Genomic DNA, 18,049 nt, shown 5'->3' on the forward strand with positions numbered 1-18,049 from the left:
CTAACATGAAAACTATGTATTAGCAGAATGATCCCTTCAATCTAGGTTACTGTCATAGGTTAGGACTGCTGTTGCTTTGTCCTTTACTCCAGAACAGGGCTGTTTAAAATGCCACTAGCAGACAGAGCTCTCACTAAAAAGGTAAATCAAAATATAGTCTGTTGTTTCAATAAAAACATTTAAAAGTAATATTGTACTAAAAATTAACAGATTGATTTTATTTTGGGTCTTTTTTTTCTTTTGGTTTTTGCATGGCAGTGGGGTTGGGGTGGCTTGCATGTCACACAGCTGGGTGATTGTTGGGTGTATGGGGCCAGATATGAGCTTGGGTGCTCCTGGCTCCAGGGCTGGTGCTCCGTCCACTGCGCCACCTGCCCATACCTACAATTATTTCTATTATTTTTTAATTTTAATTGTTTTCTTGCCCCTTTATTGCACAATTGAATTGAGTCTATAATTTTTTTGGGGAAGGGGTATTTTGTTTACTCTTAAACAAGAATATTTTATTAATCTATAAAAACAATATTTGAACAAAATGAAAATAAATATTAAATAAAGAAAAAACAAATTGCTAAAGAGAAAAAAATTAACAGACTGCCTTCTGTGGGGTGGGGTGAAGGAAGTGAGTTTTGGGGAAAAATTGTAAAATTCAAAAATAAATAAATTTTAAAAAGGTTGTTCAACCTTTTTATTGAAACAACAGACAACATATTTTGATTTGCTATTTTAGTGAGAGTTCTGTGGTAGCTAGGCTTCACTTATATCAGGTGAGGTGATGCCATGAAAGAAGGAATCTTTTTTTGTCTTGTTTGTAATCAGAAATCCTATAAATTATAAATATAAAAACTATATTTTATTCCTTATAAACAATGGGCAAATTTAGAATATAATTAAGGGTGCTTAATGCAGGTTCTGTCACCTCTGTTCACTAACAAAATTATCTAAAATGAAAACTTAATAGAATTACAACTGAGTAATGTTTCTGGACTTTAACTTAGCATTTTCAAATTTTGAAAAACCCAATTTCAGCTTTATGCTTTATGAACCTGTCCACCACTTGAGAAACCAAAACAAAAACCCAACACCTTAATCTATTTATGGGTAGCAATACTTCTTTGCATGAAATATAGTACCATAAAAATGAGAGCTTGAAAGTGGCACAATAAAGGGATTATTTATTTTTATAACCATAGAAAAAAGTTTATTCAACTTCAAAAATGTACATTAAAAATTTACATTGGCATTTTTCAAGCATTTCAGTAATGCTTCTGAATTCTATTTTTGCTGCAAGGAATCTATTCCATGACAATCCCCCCCGCCCCAAAGCCCTCAAACAAACAAAAACCTCTTGGTTTTAAGGAGGTGACATCCTATATATATATACTCCAAAACTAAACACAAAATTCAAGATCCATTAGCAACTGTGTCTTCTTCCATCTCTTCTTCACCATCATCTGTGGGTCCTAGAAGGAATAAGTCATTATCAATTTTAGCAGATTCTTTTGCCAGTGAAAGCATCCCATTTTCTTATATATGTCACATTCCTATATAACAGTATGAAAAAATGGCATGTATAATAATCACTTTGTAGAGGCAGCGATTTGGAATGTTTCAAACAAACTTTTTAACAAAGTGGCCATACTTATTAGTAATTAGTATTAGTACACCATAAGCTCAAGCTAATCCAAAATATTGAGACCAAATGAAAACTTGAGTCTGTCCAGCAACCCACAACAGATTTGGGGGCATTGTCTTTAAACAAATTAACTCTCTGTCTAGCTAAACTAGAGAACTACGTTGGTAATTTTTTCATGGTGGTCTTGTTTGTACTACTACTGTAGTGGAATCAGGGTACTAGCTCTTTTGGAACCCAGCACATGAAGGGAAAAAGTTAAGATAGCTAGCCAATGTACAATTCTAAAAAAAGCAAATAGTGGAGAATGATGCCTCTGAAATTCATCATTATCCCTACCTCACTGTTCCTTTATGTGCCTTTTGATCAAGTATAAGATTTCAAGAGAATTCAAAGTCACAAAACTTGCTTAATAATCATTAAATGATTAACTGAATCACACTTTCCTATAATCTTAAAGTTATCTCTAGAATCCCTTCATACCAGTCCTTTCTTTTTCTACTTGAGCAATAGAATTTTAAGTTTTAAACAGATATTAACATTGTATCATACTGTTTATAATTTTCTTTTATCAATTAATCTTTATGAGAAAATGGACTTTAATAACCTGATTTACGTTCTCTGCCAGGTATCTGACCAGACTGTAACAATCCCTTCAGTCGCTCTACTTCAGCCAGAGTAGATGCATTAGCAATGGCATTCTGGAAAAAAAAAAATTTAAATTTTCTTTAAAATCTTGAAAATACATAGTTCTACAGCAAATCACAGCAACTGCTAAATAAATATTTTGATATCAAAATTCTTTAAACCTCTTCTCTGGTACTAAAGGAGGGCCAAAAAATTTTATGCAGATTTTTCAGATAGCCATGTCCCTACCCCCTTTGATATGATTGTAATTTTCTAAGTTGGAAGTTAAAATCAAGTGTTTTAAACAAGAGTACTTTACAGGTACTTAAATGAGAAAAGGAAAGGTGGTATTTTGTTCAAAAAGTATGTTACTCAAAACTGATGTACACTGTGGCCAATTTATGAAGAAACAATGTATCAGAGTAAATTAATCTTGTCATTTATTAATCATACATATGGCTATTAGATACATCCCTACAAGTCACACATTGACTTAGAAAACCTCAAATTAACATCTATATTCTATTGTATTTTTATTTTGTTAAACATTCTTCATTACATTTTAATTTGGTCTAAGCTGCATTCTGAAATTTGCAGACCTAGAGTTTGATATCATTGGAATAAAGTTCTGAAATTAAAAAAAAAAGGCTTTTCAGGCCAAAGCAATCAGTTGTTTTCTTAAGGAACAGATTAAAGCTGTTAACTGCAAAAAAAGACCCTCCATAAAAAAGGTAGCCAACAGGCTAGAAAATGGCAAATCCTAGCCTGTACAAAGTCAAGATAAGGCTTTCAAGTCAAAAAATGGACTATGGGGGTAATAAAAGTAATTTCATGGCTAGCTTAGCTTCTCCTTGTAAAAATAGAACCAAGTCTAACAATTATGGAAGATTTGATAATGTCCTCAACTTGGAACATCAAAGAGTTAATAAACCTTATAAAACCTCCTATCTAATCTACTGCAGGTCTATCTTGGAAATCTTGCAATAATGTTCCCCTAAAATATATTACCTTAATTGCTTCAACATCTCCTGGAGATGGTCCACCTTTCTTTTTATCAGTTGGCAAACCAGCACCTGGATTAAAACTTAAAAAGAAAAAGGAGGGAAGAGTTAAATCCAGAACAAAAGAAAGTGCTTCTCTTTTACTTTCAAAGTTTTGAAAGTAATTCAACCAGTGTAGTATCTTATCTTTGTTAACAAACTGATACAAGAATTCTCTCCTTCAGTAACACCTGTACAGTTTACTTTCCTATAGAGAAAGCAGATGAAATGCTATTATGTCTGCTTTACTAATTTGGAAAAAAATTTGTCATATTGCAAGGAGTCAACCAGTCAAATCATGAACCAAGAGCACTTATAGAACACCACAAAGATCACTGTTAACTGTTATTTCATTTTTGTTTTGTAGGCTGCAAACTGCTTAACAGGTTGTGTTTCTGAAGGAGAATTCCATTTAAGTTGTGTATCCGTGTCTTACGTTTTGGTTCTCCTGGCAATATCCTTTGCAAGCTGTGCACCCCGTTTGCCCTTGAACATTTTCTCTGCCTCCTGACGCTCCTACAGCGATACCACATATAGAGTTAATGTAAACAGGAACACCACATGCATTTTGATGTATTCCTCAGAAAATATGGAAGAAAATCTCCCTGAAAAAATTTTAGAGTGGTAAAAAGATTCAATGTAAAAAAAACCAAATTTTGCAAATCAAGTTTGAAATCAAAAGGAGACACTCTATTTGCTTTCATTGGTGCTTGTCCTTGAAGGAGTGGCCATCTCAAGTTTGAAATCAAAAGGAGATACTCTTATTTGCTTTCATTGGTGCTCGTCCTTGAAGGAGTGGCCATCTCCCCCCTTACTGGGAAGGATATTCCCTAATGAAATATTTATCTTTTGTGATGGTCATTGTTTACCCATGGTAATTCCTTCATAAAAAGGATGACAGATAATTTCACCAGATATAAAACTTAGTTTTATATCTGGTTTTAACAGATGCACAGAAATAAATAGCAAACTTTGCTACAAATGAAAATGTATAAAATGTGTTTGCTTAGTTATTAGGCTAATCTCCCATGGTTCTGATTCAAATAAAAAATTCACTAAAATAGCAAATACAAGTACAACATCCACTAAAACCCAAAAGGACTCTTCTTTGCATTTTGAACTGAAAAAATACAAATACTTACTTTTAGTTTTACTTTCTGGAAATCCAATACTCTGACTTGTGGGACTTTATGGATTACATACAGTCGATAATGTTTCTTATTTGTTACAGGATTTCTCAAAATACTACAAGCAAAAGGAAAACAGTATTTTCTCTAATATCCAAAGCAATAGCATTCAAGGGAAGACTATATTAAGAAAGTCTATTGAATGAATTTTTAAAATGAACAATTTCCAAAGTCATTCTTCACATAATAGTTCAATGTAATAGAATCATATTACCTGATGGCAGAGAAAAACCAACTCCATAAATAGGGACCAATACTAGGTTCATTGAACAAATTTGAATCAAAATTCTTTATTTCCCAGTATTGAATTTCAAGGGTTTTGAAGGCAAAGCTGAACTTGGCACAACTAGAAAGCCCATAATTAACAACCAACAGTTAGCTGATATGATCTTAAGTCAATTCATTCAGTCTCTTTTGTACTGTAAAACTGTAAAACTAGGGGTTTGGGAAGGAGGAAGTCAGAATTAGATGATCTTCAATTAGATGATTCTAGGTCCTGGTAGGTTGGATAAGTATTAGGTTTGTTATTTTTGTAGGGCTGCACTAAACTAAACCATTAAAACAGAAATGATTCTGTACCTCAGATAAGTCAGTGATTTGAGAGTTGCCAAAGGATCCAGGTCACCCTGAAAAACAATAAAAGTCATTTGTTATGACTTATCTCAGTAATTTGAGCTATTGCTTCAATGACAAATTCACAATGTTTTTCTTTAGCAACCCTCCTTTAAAAAAGCTACTAAGTCTATATTAGTGTGAGAACAATTCACAGAATAGAAAATAAAGTTCAGTAAGGGAAAATATGGGCTATAAAAATGAAAGATCTGTAATTCATAATTCAAAACTGATTTAGAGTACATCTAAGATTTACCTATATAGATTTCACTTCATCATTGCACTGGGAGTCTAAAGAGTTGATGCTAATGGTTCATTTTCAATAAAAGCAGTACTAAGTTCCATTCTACATAAAGCAGGCTGATGTGGCTTTAGTACTGACTATAGAGTGAATCACAGGCTCTGATAGGTACTAGATACACAAGAGTCAGTAACTTAGTTGAGTTCCAGGTTTCTTCTCTTTAAAATGGGAGATTTTAAAGTCCCTGAACCCCACAAAGTTCAATTCAATAAACATTCATAAAATTTGCTATGTGCAAAGAATGTGAAGACAAAGCAGTTTCTTTTCTCAAGTTTACATTCTACCTGAGATATAATATGGACACAAAGGTATTGTCAAGATCAAATGAGGAAACTTATTCAAAATGCTTTGCAAATTTTAACGTTATACAAATGGTATCATATAGTACACTATAATTTACATGATCTCATTTGAGCCTTGCAATAATCCAGTGCTGCTTCTATATCAAACTGTACTCAACTTCAGAAGACTTGCATTAAAAGCTGGAAACACAGTTCATCAAAAAGTTTTAGTTTCAACTATAAGCTAGATGCTCTTATGCATGTGCAAAAAGTAAAGGGTCACATAGCCTTACAACCACCACCACAGAGAGTTGTTCTTTAAATTAATTGCCTCATATTCTCCACACAATTCCAAGTAGGGTTGCCAACTGGCTGGCAACCAGTTTCTTATGATGAGGCATATCACAGCCATTTTCTTGATCCTGTTATCAATGTTATTTAGCAAATGACACTATATGAGCAGTGGCAATGAAAAAGAGAGCTGTTCCTCCTTGTGATGGAAAATCTCCACATTCAGAAAAAGAATTATGAAATCTAAAGGCAGATCAATGTATATTTTGCATTTTTAAAATTTATTTTATGCTTTATTTTCCCCCCTCTCATAGTCCTTTACCCTTTTGTTCAGATTCTTCTTTCAAAGGACTAATATGGAAAAATGTTTAACACAGTTATACATGGTAATTAAACTATAATGAAAGGTGATACTTGATTAGAGTTGAGAACGAGAACAATGGAGAAGAGTGGCTCTTGCCCCCCTAATTCCTGGTTCTTTTTAAAAAAGAGAGTACTTTCTCTCCATTTTTCCTGTTTATCCTTCATTCCCAACTTACTACCAGGGGTTATTAATAAGCAGATGATCTATTTTAAGTTAACGATAAACTATTAGATGACAGATACAATGTTTTATACTTGGTTTTGTATTCCCTAGGTGTAATTAAGTACTGGGGTAGAAAGAAAAGCAAGTCTCCAAAATAATCTAAAAATAAAGGTTTAACTTACCAATTCCACAATACTGTTGTTGGTAAGAATAAGTTCTCTCAGGCTAGGTAGGGCCTGGTCAAGACCCTCACCTATTCGGCTAGAAGAGAATAAAAAGAATAAAAATTATTACAATAAAATCAATAATTGAATCAAGTAAGGAAAACCTTTTTTACTAAAGCCCTAAAGAAACCTAAAAATGAGCAAGATTTATTTTTCTTATGCTATCAATTCACAGAATCACAGAAACTCAGAATTGAAGGATACCTTAAACATCATCTGGATAGACCATCTCATACACTGATTAGGAATATCCTCAACAGAAACTGAGTAGTTATCATTCAATCAATAGTGATAAAGAACTCAATTCTCTGAGGCAGCCCTTTCTACAACAGCTGTTTCTGTTCAAATATAAGAAAGTCAAAAACTGTAGAACTCACTTGAGATGAAGTACTAGTTTATTTTATTTTTGTGGGGCAATGGGGTTAAATGACTTGCCCAAGGTCTCACAACTAGTAAGTATCAAGTATCTGAGGTGACATTTGAACTCGGGATCTCCCTACTCCAGAATAATTAACCCATGAATCAATATTTTAAAGGCAGAAAAGTCTTTAAGTCTTAGCTCCATAAACTTTGCACATACCAAATTTCATGCAAATATGATCATTTAACAATTTCTTTTGGCTACCATTTTGTTTCAAAACAGTAGACTGAACTATAAATTCAAGATATAATCTGGTACTTTTCAGTACCAGATTTAATCAATAAAGAGACAATTGAGTGAGGTAGTAAATTATACTGTACAGGTTAATGACTCCCATTTCAGAATTAAAACCTGCATATATTGAGAAAATACCCAACAATAAACCTCAGAGGGGGCAATAAAAAGTTACTAACTAAACTCTGTCAGAAGTAAATTTCCTCATTTGGATATAGATCCTTTGTAATGTGCATTTTAGATAAATGAAATAGAAATTAGAATTAAAGCATTGTTGTGAATTATCTGAATTTCCGTGAAAGAATAAAAGCTAACTTTTCAGCTTTAAAAAATTTCAGCATACTTGAAATTCTATATATGGAATTGTTTACCATACATTATAGTAAACATTTAACTCAGAGAAAAAATAACACTTACCATATTCTATTGTTATTCACCAATAATGTTTTCAGTCGCTTCAATAAGGGAAAACCATCCAACTTTCTGATCTCATTATCAGAAAAATCAATAGCATCAAACTGATCCAGGGTGGCCCCCAAGTTTTCAATTACAGGAATTTTGTATCCTGGAAATGGTAAAGAAATTAGAAAATGGTGAGGCAGTCAATGGGTACCATAGCTTAAGTTAACAGTGTCAGTATATTAAATTAGGTGATGTTTATCTATTTTAGAAGTAAATTTATACCATGAGAACACCAGAAATTCTTCATCCAATAGGTAGTTGTTAAGTGATGAGTATTTACGAAGTTTTGAAGACACAAAAGAAATCTAATTTCCATTCATATTAGAATATTAACCTATTTTTAAAGATGACATATATCAGGGAACATTTAAATAACAACATAAAATAGTGCTATATTTGCTAATAATGCTGGTGGAGTTATGAGCAGGCTTTGGAATTGTCAAAAAAAATTACTGAATTGTGCTTACTTTAATAAAATATTTTGAAACTAACACTAAATATCAAAGATATGAGAAAAGGACTCAAATATACAAAACTGTTTGTAGCATAAATCATGACAATAAAAAATTCAAACCAAAGTGTCCCAACCACTGGGGAATGAATAATTTACAGTGTATTTGAATAACAGTGTGTTCATTTGTGCTATAAGGAATGACAATTAGGAAGATTTCAGAGAAAAATGATTTGATTTATAACAGGTGATAAGTGAAGAAGGCAGACAGACATCAATGTAAATAAAGAAAACAAGTACTAAAAGGAAGTAAAATTTGGTCACTGAATAGAAGCAGCTCCAAAACCAACTAAATTAAAACGCACAATTCTCTGTTCTGTTAATCTAGTTTTGGGGAAATGATACTTTGTTAGGAGTGATTGTGGGTTTGCTAAGAAGTATACAAAAAAAGTATCACTAAACTAAATAGAAATGATATTCGAAAACAAAAGAGTTAGCTTGTCAGGGAGTTTTCTTTGAAAAAATGAAACTTCAAGTGTGTCTGGATCTACATTTGATTTGACTATAAAAAGGAATTTTTTTTAAACTGCTCACCGATTCAACATAAAATTATCAAATTAAGACGCTTGGATTTCCAAAGGCTAAATAAATATGCGAAAGATGAAAGGTGTTACCTTCCCCATCCTAGTGTCAATAACATGTTCCAAAGTGATGCTTTCCTTCTGTGAAAGCTCTCTCATATTTCATGTACTTTCACACCATGATAGAATTTCATTCTAACCTTAAAATCCCTTCGTGTTGAAGTAATCTAGTCCAACCCTTTCATTTTACAAATGAGAAAACTGAGATGCTGAGAGACGAAGTGATGTGCTCAAGATTACAGAGGTAGCAAGCATGGAAACGCAATGGTCCTAGTTCGACACTTTAGTTAAATTTAGTTCAACTAAGATACAGTAGGGATCCCACCAAAGACAGAAGGTGGTTCTTATGTGGAAATCAGCTTTAACATCAGAACTAAGTGAAGTCTGCCCTTTTGATTTTGTAATGAAGGGTAATAAAGGAGAGATATACCGAAATGAAAAACTTCTAGACATCATCTGAACAGAGAGCTTGTGGGCGGGGAGGCTAAGAATGGAAACATCCGAGCATCCCCAGAACGGAAGGATGAAGCATGAAGGCAGCGGCTGGTCCGAAGAAGGAAACCCATCTGAGTCTCATTGAGGGAGGGGGTCGGGGTGGAAGTGGATCAAGAGTCACAAAATGAAAACGGGCGGGAAACAACGCAGCGGGGGCCCTCGGCACGGGGTCACCGAGAGATGACGCGGGGGGAGGGTTGGCGGGAGGTCGCTAGAGACGCGCGGCGGCGGAGGGCGCTTTTTCCAGTTCCCCTTCTCTGCGCGCCCATCCTGCCCGAGGGAGGGCCGAGCGGACGGACCCTCGAGCACGCGGCCTCGCCTCCCCGCGCCGGCCTGCTCGGAGCGCGGAGCCTGAACAGCAGAGCCGCCAGGGTCTGGAGAGGCCGCCACGCGCTCCGGGCCCCGGGCCCGAGGGGGCGCAGCTCCCTTCCGCGCCGGGCCCCAGCCTCACCTCGAAGGTCCAGCTCCCGGTCCCGCACGGCGTTGGTGTACTGAGCCGCCTGCTCGATCAGCTCCGCCGTGAGCTTCACCATCTTGTCGCCACAAGGCACAAGGCACTCCGGAGGCGGCTCCTTCCGGCCTCAAAGGGTCACCCAGCAGCCCTCGCGGCCAAGGAGCGCCAACCAGGGCCCTCGCCGGGCCGTGACCTGCACAGACCAAAGCCAACCAGCGCCGACTGACGGGACCGGAACTCCAGTCTGCCTTCCGCCGCAACTTCCGCCGGAAGCTCCGTCCGGCTCCCGGAGCTCCGGCTTTAAAGCCCCTGCTTTACTCAGTTGTAGGCCTCTAGCTTGGGTCTTAGAGACTTGCCTGAAGGAACTCTGCAAAAGCGGAGTTAAGCGGTGGCGAGGTGGTTCAGCGGACAGAGCACCGGCCCTGGAGTCAGGAGGACCTAAGTTCAGATGCGACCGCAGATATTTAATAATTGCCTAGCTGTGTGGCCTTGGCCAAGCCACTTGATCCCATTGACTCAAAAAAGTTGAGCTAAATATTTGCTTTTTAAGGGAGGACAGATTGTTTCTTTTATAGAGAGCTGATGCTTCTGATTATGGAAAGCGTTGAAGTAATGCGAGGAATATGACTAGTTAATATTCTTATGAAGTCCTCTCAGAGTTGGGAAATATTAAGAAAAAACAAATTATTATAATTTATTATTAATATTATTAGGCTATTCCTAGACAGACCTTGCATTCCAAAAGAGAAGCTCATGAGTTACCTGCTTTATAAGATTATTTTTGCAAACCGGGAGGACAGTCTAACCGCAGACATTACTTCATTAAGATAGTGATGAAGGTTCCAAGTTACCTCACCATCTGGTGGGGAAAGTATTACAAACACATTACATTCTTTTCTCTGTATCTGTCCTTGGGGTAGCTTTTCCACAAATAAGATTGTACCTGTGGAGACTCAGCCAATGGGTTAAAGGAGAAGTTGGTTAGGGAGGGGACCTATGTTAGGACCTATAAGATCTTGTTTGACTGTCCTTTGGGTGAAGATCATGAGTCTGCCCTTCTCCCGAGAAAAGCAAATAAAAACTTTCTTTTGCTCAGATTAGTTTCTGAAGTTTTTCCCTAGTGTATTTTTATCACACACAGTAAGAAAAGATTCTGCTACTCCAATTAATTTGTTGATAATAAGAAAAGACTCATACAAAATATTTATTGATATTTATTTGTATACAAAATATTAATAGAAATATTTGTTTTTCGTAAAACTGCACCAAGGATCGGGGAATGACTCAATTAATTGAGATGTAAATGTAATGGAATTCATTACATCAAAAGGAATGATGAATATGAAAACTTTACAGGAATATGGGATTTCTTAGAAGTGATAATGCAGAATTAAGAAAGACAAAAGAACTGTAGAGTCACAATAGAAATACAAATAGTCTCGAGGTAACAAAACTGGGGGCCAAGTACAAGAAACAAGACAAGGTTAGTAGTATCATACAATCAAATTGAAGCACACATCCTTTCAGTATATTCCAAAAGAAGGATGTTTCAATCAGACTTTGAAAGAAACAATGTAAATCAATATAAGTCCAAAAGGTAACAAAACTGATAGTCAAAAATATGCAACAGAACAATGTTGGTATCATTGATTGATTTTTGTCCTTCCTTACGGAAGATCAAAATTGTGACTGATCTGAACAGTAGAGATCAGGACGTTCTACCCACTGGCTGGGCACAAATAGTCCATGTGGGGTATTGTAAACTTATGCATCTCACATTTCCTTTGAGCTGTTTCCATTCTACCTTGCTCTTAGAGGCACACTATTGCTGTGCCAATGTTTCCCATTCTGAACAATCAATTCCAAAGTTTTCAAGAGACCTTCAGTGTCCCTCTATTGCTTCTTCTGGCCCCACTGTGAGCTCTTGCCTTGTATGAGTTCTCCATAAAACAATCTTTTTTGGCATGCATATTTTTGACATTCAGTCAGCGTGGCCATCCCATTGTAGTTGTGCTCTCTGTAAGTATTGCTTGAATGCTTATTTCTGACAGACACTTTACCAAAGTTGGTATCATACTATCAAAGTAGCAACAATGTAAATAAAGATAACTCCAAGCTGCCACAAAATTGGTAGTTAAATATATGCAACAGTAATGTTGATATCTTCTATCAAAGTTAAAGCATACGTTCTTTCTGAATAATTCAAAAGTAGGAAGTTATAACCAGCCATTGATCATTGTGGGGGTGGGGGTAGTATGAACTTTGAAGAGACATTTGAGTGTTGAAAAAAAAGTGTTGTATGAAAGAATGTATTAAAAAAGAAAGTATCTATATCTATATATGTATAGATGTTTATATATTTAAAATCTATTGCTAGATATATAACTTTGCTCCTAGTAAATACACTAGGAATATTATTTCTAGTCCTTTATTTTGGATGACACCTGTTAATCTATATTTGGGTGGTAATAATTCAAACCATATCAGAAAAAATAGAGCACCATAGTTGAATTAAATTATATTTAATGCTCCTTCCTATTCTAAAATCTTTTGTGCTAGAAAAATGTTGGATGGGGCGGCTAGGTGGCATAGTGGATAAAGCACCGACCTTGGAGTCAGGAGTACCTGGGATCAAATCCGGTCTCAGACACTTAATAATTACCTAGCTGTGTGGCCTTGGGCAAGCCACTTAACCCCATTTGCCTTGCAAAAAAAAAAAAAACTAAAGAAAAATGTTGGATGGCTGTGAAATGGCTCTTCAATGGTAATGAGATCATTGAACAATACAATGGAAAAGATATCCAGTCCACTGTCCAAAGACCATTTTTTTTGTTATTACCATAAATTTGGCCATCAGGTAATAGATTTGGGTGCTACAACATTTCATTTAAATCATCTACTAAGTCATGAAGGATGTTAAGGGAGAAAAAAATCTCTATATTGTTTATAGTCCTATGAATTAGAATCAATGTTTTATTAACTTATGCAATTGCAAGGAAAGTATTCTATATTGACAATATGACAGCATCAGACATAATCTGGAGGTTTTTGTTTATTTTTTCTTTTTTGTTTTTTGGCAAGGCAGTGGGGTTTGTTGACTTGCCCAAGGTCACACAATTAGGTAATTATTAAGTATCTGAGGCCAGATTTGAACTCCTGGAGTCCTGACTCCAGGGCTGATGCTCTAACCCCTGAACCACTAAGCTGTCCCTATTTATTTTCTTTTTTAAAAATTGTACATGCATTTCTAATTTGTCTCTCTCAGTGTCCCACCCTTCACTGAACAACAATGAAAAAAGAAACTTGAATCTTGAACAGGTATAGTCCAGCAAAACAAATTTCACATTGGTCATCTCTTCATTATTAACTTCAGTGGAGGGAAGTAAATGCTTTATCTAGAATCATGGTGTGTCATTCTACTGATCAGATTTTTAAAGTCTTTCAGTTATTTTTCCTTAAAGTATTGCTGTAACATTGTACAAATTTTATAATTCTGCTCATTGACGTAAATTCATAGAATTTTTCCCAGAAGTCTATTTTGTTTTTTCTTATGGCACATTATAATGTTAATGTAATATTAATTCCATTACTTGTATGTAACGATATTTTTAGCCATTCCCCAATAGACAAACATACCTTTAGTTTCAGATTTGGGCTACTATAAAAATTTTTGTGAAAAATATTTTTGTCCATATATATACTTTCCTACTTCTTTGATTTCTTTCAGAACATAGGTCCAGCAGTGATTTAGTTGGATCAAAGTGTATGACAATTTAATAACTCTGAGGCCTAACCACAGATTGCTTTCCAAAATACTTAAATCAATTCACAGCCCAGCAATGAAGTGCTGTGCCTGCTTGCCCATAGCTCATCCAGCATTTGTCATTTGGCATGTATCTATCAGGGAATGACTCTTTTATGTTCAAGAACAATCTAAGTATGTATCTTTGATTTAGCACTAACAGACTGAGTTACAAATGAGGAAAAAAGGTTCATCTCAAGAAGGTAGAAAAGCAACCCAAACGTCCATTTGTAATGTAAAACAGGATATAGCATATAAAATCTCAAGGACCCATGATATCTTAACACTTTAAGAATCTCTAAAGATAGTTTTAATTTTCTTGTTACATTCTTAGAGCAGCATTTAGTTCATTTTAACCACTATTTTTACCTCTTGCTAGCATATAGCAATTAAGCTTAATCTGTGGTTTTAACTTTGATTTCTTACCATTAGCTTAGATTATAGCTCCAAGTCTTTAATTTCTATTTTAATTATAGTTTAATTACAATTTGAGGCTTTAATTTCTTGCTTCTGTGATCCCTTTCCCCCCCCTTTAGCTCAGAGAAACATCTTCAAACTCCATTGTGGAAAAGATTCCCCACCCACTGTCCCAGTGTATACACTACATACTTATGTCCTTTATTTTGGGCCAGAACTTTTTGACACGTCAGATTATGAGTCAAATGGTGCCATACAGGTGCCTTTACTATACAAATTCCAGGATTTACAATAAAAAGTAATGAGTCCATATATAATGGTGGGACCAAAGAGCCTCCAGATCCAATTTTTTAAAAATTCTATCAGTTATTCTCATGATGTTTAGATATGAAATATATTATGTTGTTTCTTTTTAAAATTTTAAAACTCTAGTGCAAGTACTACCATATTTCCCTATGTATAAGACACTCCCATGTACAAGACGCATCTTCATTTAGGGGCCCAAAATTTGAAAAAAATTATATTACATAAAGTTGTTGAATTCAAGTTTTATTTATCATTAAATTCAAGGACTTTCTGCTCATAGTTTTCAGGCAACTTTTGGGCAAGTCTGGTGCATGTGGACACAGGCTAGTTCATTCCATTTCATGAATATGAAGCACAAATTTTGTCCTCCTTTGAAATCAGTCACTTCTTTTACCATCTTTGTGGACCCAGGAATTCCAATTGCCCTTTGCTCTTCAGTCCATAACTTCAATTCCCTCTCTAAATCAGGCCATTTTGCTGCCTTGCCTCTCATGGCCTTCTTCTGCCATGGTAGTTTCACTAGGGTTTCTTCTTCCCATAGCCCCTGTTGAATTGCAGTTGGAGGAGGACCAAACTGACGTTCAGCGGTACAATTGCATTCACTTTATCAAACTGGATCACTTTGAAAACTTCAATTCAGACATCTATGAAAATCTTTTCTGAGCTATTTCTGGGCAGAATGCAGTGAAACGTAACCTAATATACCAGTAACAATTGTGAAACAATGAGTGCAAAGACAACAAGCACAAAAAGGCAGGAAATGAAAGTAAAAAAAAAACAAACTCTACAACCATTGTATAAGATACTCCCAGTTTTCAGATCCCGAATTATTTGAAAAAGAGTGCATTTTATACATGGGGAAATATGGCATTTTTCATTCTTTAAGAACCATTAGTATCCTAGCAAACCCGCTAACCCTCTTGAGAGGAGAGGAATCCTTAGTCTTATGGATTCAAGAAAGAAGATACACAGCTCCATATTTTCTTCAGGGAGAAGTTCATGGAGGGAGAAAAAGATTGTAACATGTAGAGAAGTTTGTGTTTCAATCATTCCCCATTCCCAGCTTTTCACACTAGAGACTTTGGGGAATTCCCCTTTGATAAGTTCTGGGGGTTGTACTAATTGAGATGAGATGACTTATTTCCATTGAGAGAACTCATTTACTTTGTGTATTTTCTAGTGAATTCTCATTTGTATAATTTTTCTGATTTTTGTCTGCTCTTGGCTTGTACAAATAGATTTATTTGCTCTTTTATGTGTGCTCATTGTAAAATTGACATTTGGTGGGGAGGGAGTCAAGTCTTGCACTATTAGCTTGGGGCAATTCTTCCGCATTAAGAGATAGAGATCAAGAGCTCAGCTTGAACCTAGGTTCAATTTATTTCCCCTAGGCAAACAATATTTAGAGGAGCAGTTACAATTCTAACCTGGGAACCCCTCTCAGAGGAAAGCAGAATGGTCAATCTGATGGCCCCAGTCTCTTTCCTCCTGGCAAGAATCAAAGACTCCCTTGAAAGAGGACAGAAGAGAGTCTAGAGATATCTATTAATACCAACCTGTGAGCCATTTCTAGATAACCCACATGGATATACATATTATAATAATTTGTGAAAATTTTGATTTCCATAATATATTGCCATCTCCTTGATGTCAGAAAAAGTTTCTTTTTTTTCCCCCTTAGTATCTCCAGCACTTAGTTCATTATTTGGTACATAGTTTGCACTTAATGAATACTTGTTAATGTATCAGTTGATTAAAGGCCCTCAATCACAGGGAATTCATTACTTTCTAATGTATTTTATTTCACTTTTGGATAACTCTAATTGTTAGGAAAACTTTCCTTTTAAGCAAGTCAAAAAATCAAATCTCTTCAAATTCCATTTCATTATTCTTCATTCTAGAGCCAAGAAAAACAAATACAATCTTTCTTCCACACATCAGTTCATCTAAAACTTGAAAACAGTGATGATTTTCCCTCTGATTCTACAACACTTCTCTTTGGCAAGCTAAACACCCTAGTTCCTTCAGCTTATCTAAGTTAAAGCAGGCAGATTTTCCAGTTCCTTCACCATCCAGACCACCTTCCTTTGGATACACTTCAAATTGTCAATGTTCTTGCAAAAATATTTTACCTACTACGAAGAATAATATTTTAGAAATATAATCTGTCCAGAGCAGAGTATGGTGAGAGACTATTGCCCAATTTATTCTGAACATTATATTTCTATTAATGTAGCCATAAGGTTACACTGGCCACAAAAAAAACTACCTGTTTTCTCAACATCTAGTGCTGCATCTCTGAATTTGACAAGACCATTGCTCAGATGATAAACAAATAGATTGTTCCAAAGCCCATTTTCAAAGACAATATGAAATCAGACTGGAATGTTTTAAGCTTATGGGAAAAACACATTTACTTTTTTGGCTGTCATATTACACTGTTAGCTTATGTTGATTATGTAAGCCACTATAACTTTTGTGCCTTTTTATATGTTGTCTAGCTATACTATCTCCCAAGTGTTACTAATTTTTTGGATTCACATGGTATATTAGTAATAGATAGCATTTATATCATACCTTCTATAGGTCAGATACCACTAAGTGCATTACAATATCATTTGATCCTCACAACCTTGGTAGGTGAATGTCATTATTATCTCTATTCTAACTTGAGGGAAGTTAGTAAGTGTCTGAAACTAGATTTGAACTCTGATCTTCCTCTACAAGCCAAATATTCTCTCCAGTGCTCTATCCCTTCTAAATTTCCTCCTACTAGATCCATCATTTTAGATTATCATTGATTCTTCTAGCCAATGTTTTAGCTATTATTACTCAGCATTGAGCAAGAAGAGATCTTTATTAATTTCATTTTGCTTGCATGATCTTCCTGTGCCTTTTCATACACTATTCCCAATGCAGATTCTCCTTCACTTCTTTTTTTATTGGTATTTTATTTTTCCAAAGTTTTTCTACATTCATCTATATGTATATGTATATTTTTAAGTTAAAAATTTCCTTCCCACCCTTCTCTCCTCAGCAGCAGTCAGGATAATATTGCACATATATATATATATATATATATATATATATATATATATATATATATTTTTGATAAACATGATTATAGATTAGCCATTTTCAGTATGAGGAATTAGGTTTAAGGGAAAGAGGTAGATGAGAGATAATTTTTATAAAGTAATCATCAGATTCTGAAGGTTTTTTGAGTATTTTGTTTTGTTTTGTTTTTCTTCCTCTGGATGGGGATAGCATTGTCCATAGCTGGTCTAATATGGTTATCCTAGCTTTCTGAATTCCTAAGAGTTGTTTCTGTCAAGGCTGGTCATCTCACAATGTTATTGATGTGTACATTGTTCTGTTGGTCCTACTCCCTTTGCTCAGCATCAGATCCTGTAATTCATTCCTTGCTTCTCTGGAATCTGACCATTTATGGTTTCTTATAGAACAATTAATATCCATAGTATCCATGTACCATAACTTGTTTAGCCATTCTCCATTTGATGGTCATCCCCTCAATTTCCAATTCTTTGCCACTACAAAAAAAGCTGCTATGAATATTTTGGAATATGTGGGACTTTTCCCATTTTTTATGATTTCTTCTGGATATAGACCTAGAATTGGAATAG

General features: G+C 35.3%; 1 protein-coding gene across 1 annotated transcript; it reads right to left on the bottom strand.

Annotated features, from left to right (window-relative positions):
• Positions 1 to 159: 159 nt before the first annotated feature.
• SNRPA1 (small nuclear ribonucleoprotein polypeptide A') lies at positions 160 to 10,016 on the bottom strand. The gene is made up of 9 exons (XM_074234236.1): positions 9,878 to 10,016; positions 7,795 to 7,942; positions 6,681 to 6,759; positions 5,067 to 5,113; positions 4,443 to 4,545; positions 3,737 to 3,816; positions 3,269 to 3,344; positions 2,241 to 2,334; positions 160 to 1,463 (listed from the first exon to the last, which is right to left on the bottom strand). The coding sequence occupies exons 1-9, from the start codon at positions 9,957 to 9,959 to the stop codon at positions 1,405 to 1,407; spliced, it is 768 nt and encodes a 255-aa protein (XP_074090337.1). The 5' UTR covers positions 9,960 to 10,016; the 3' UTR covers positions 160 to 1,404.
• Between the last annotated feature and the right edge of the window lie 8,033 nt (positions 10,017 to 18,049).

The sequence above is a fragment of the Macrotis lagotis genome, chromosome 4 (genome assembly GCF_037893015.1).
Source record: "Macrotis lagotis isolate mMagLag1 chromosome 4, bilby.v1.9.chrom.fasta, whole genome shotgun sequence".
Lineage (NCBI taxonomy): Eukaryota > Metazoa > Chordata > Mammalia > Peramelemorphia > Peramelidae > Macrotis > Macrotis lagotis.

Coding starts and splice junctions, on each gene's coding strand:
- SNRPA1 (XM_074234236.1), bottom strand. CDS start 9,959: ATGGTGAAGCTCACGGCGGAGCTGATCGAGCAGGCGGCTCAGTACACC. Junction 4,546..5,066: donor AAATCACTGACTTATCTGAG/GTACAGAATCAT, acceptor TTTTGCTTGTAG/TATTTTGAGAAATCCTGTAA. Junction 2,335..3,268: donor GAGATGTTGAAGCAATTAAG/GTAATATATTTT, acceptor TTTTTTTTCCAG/AATGCCATTGCTAATGCATC.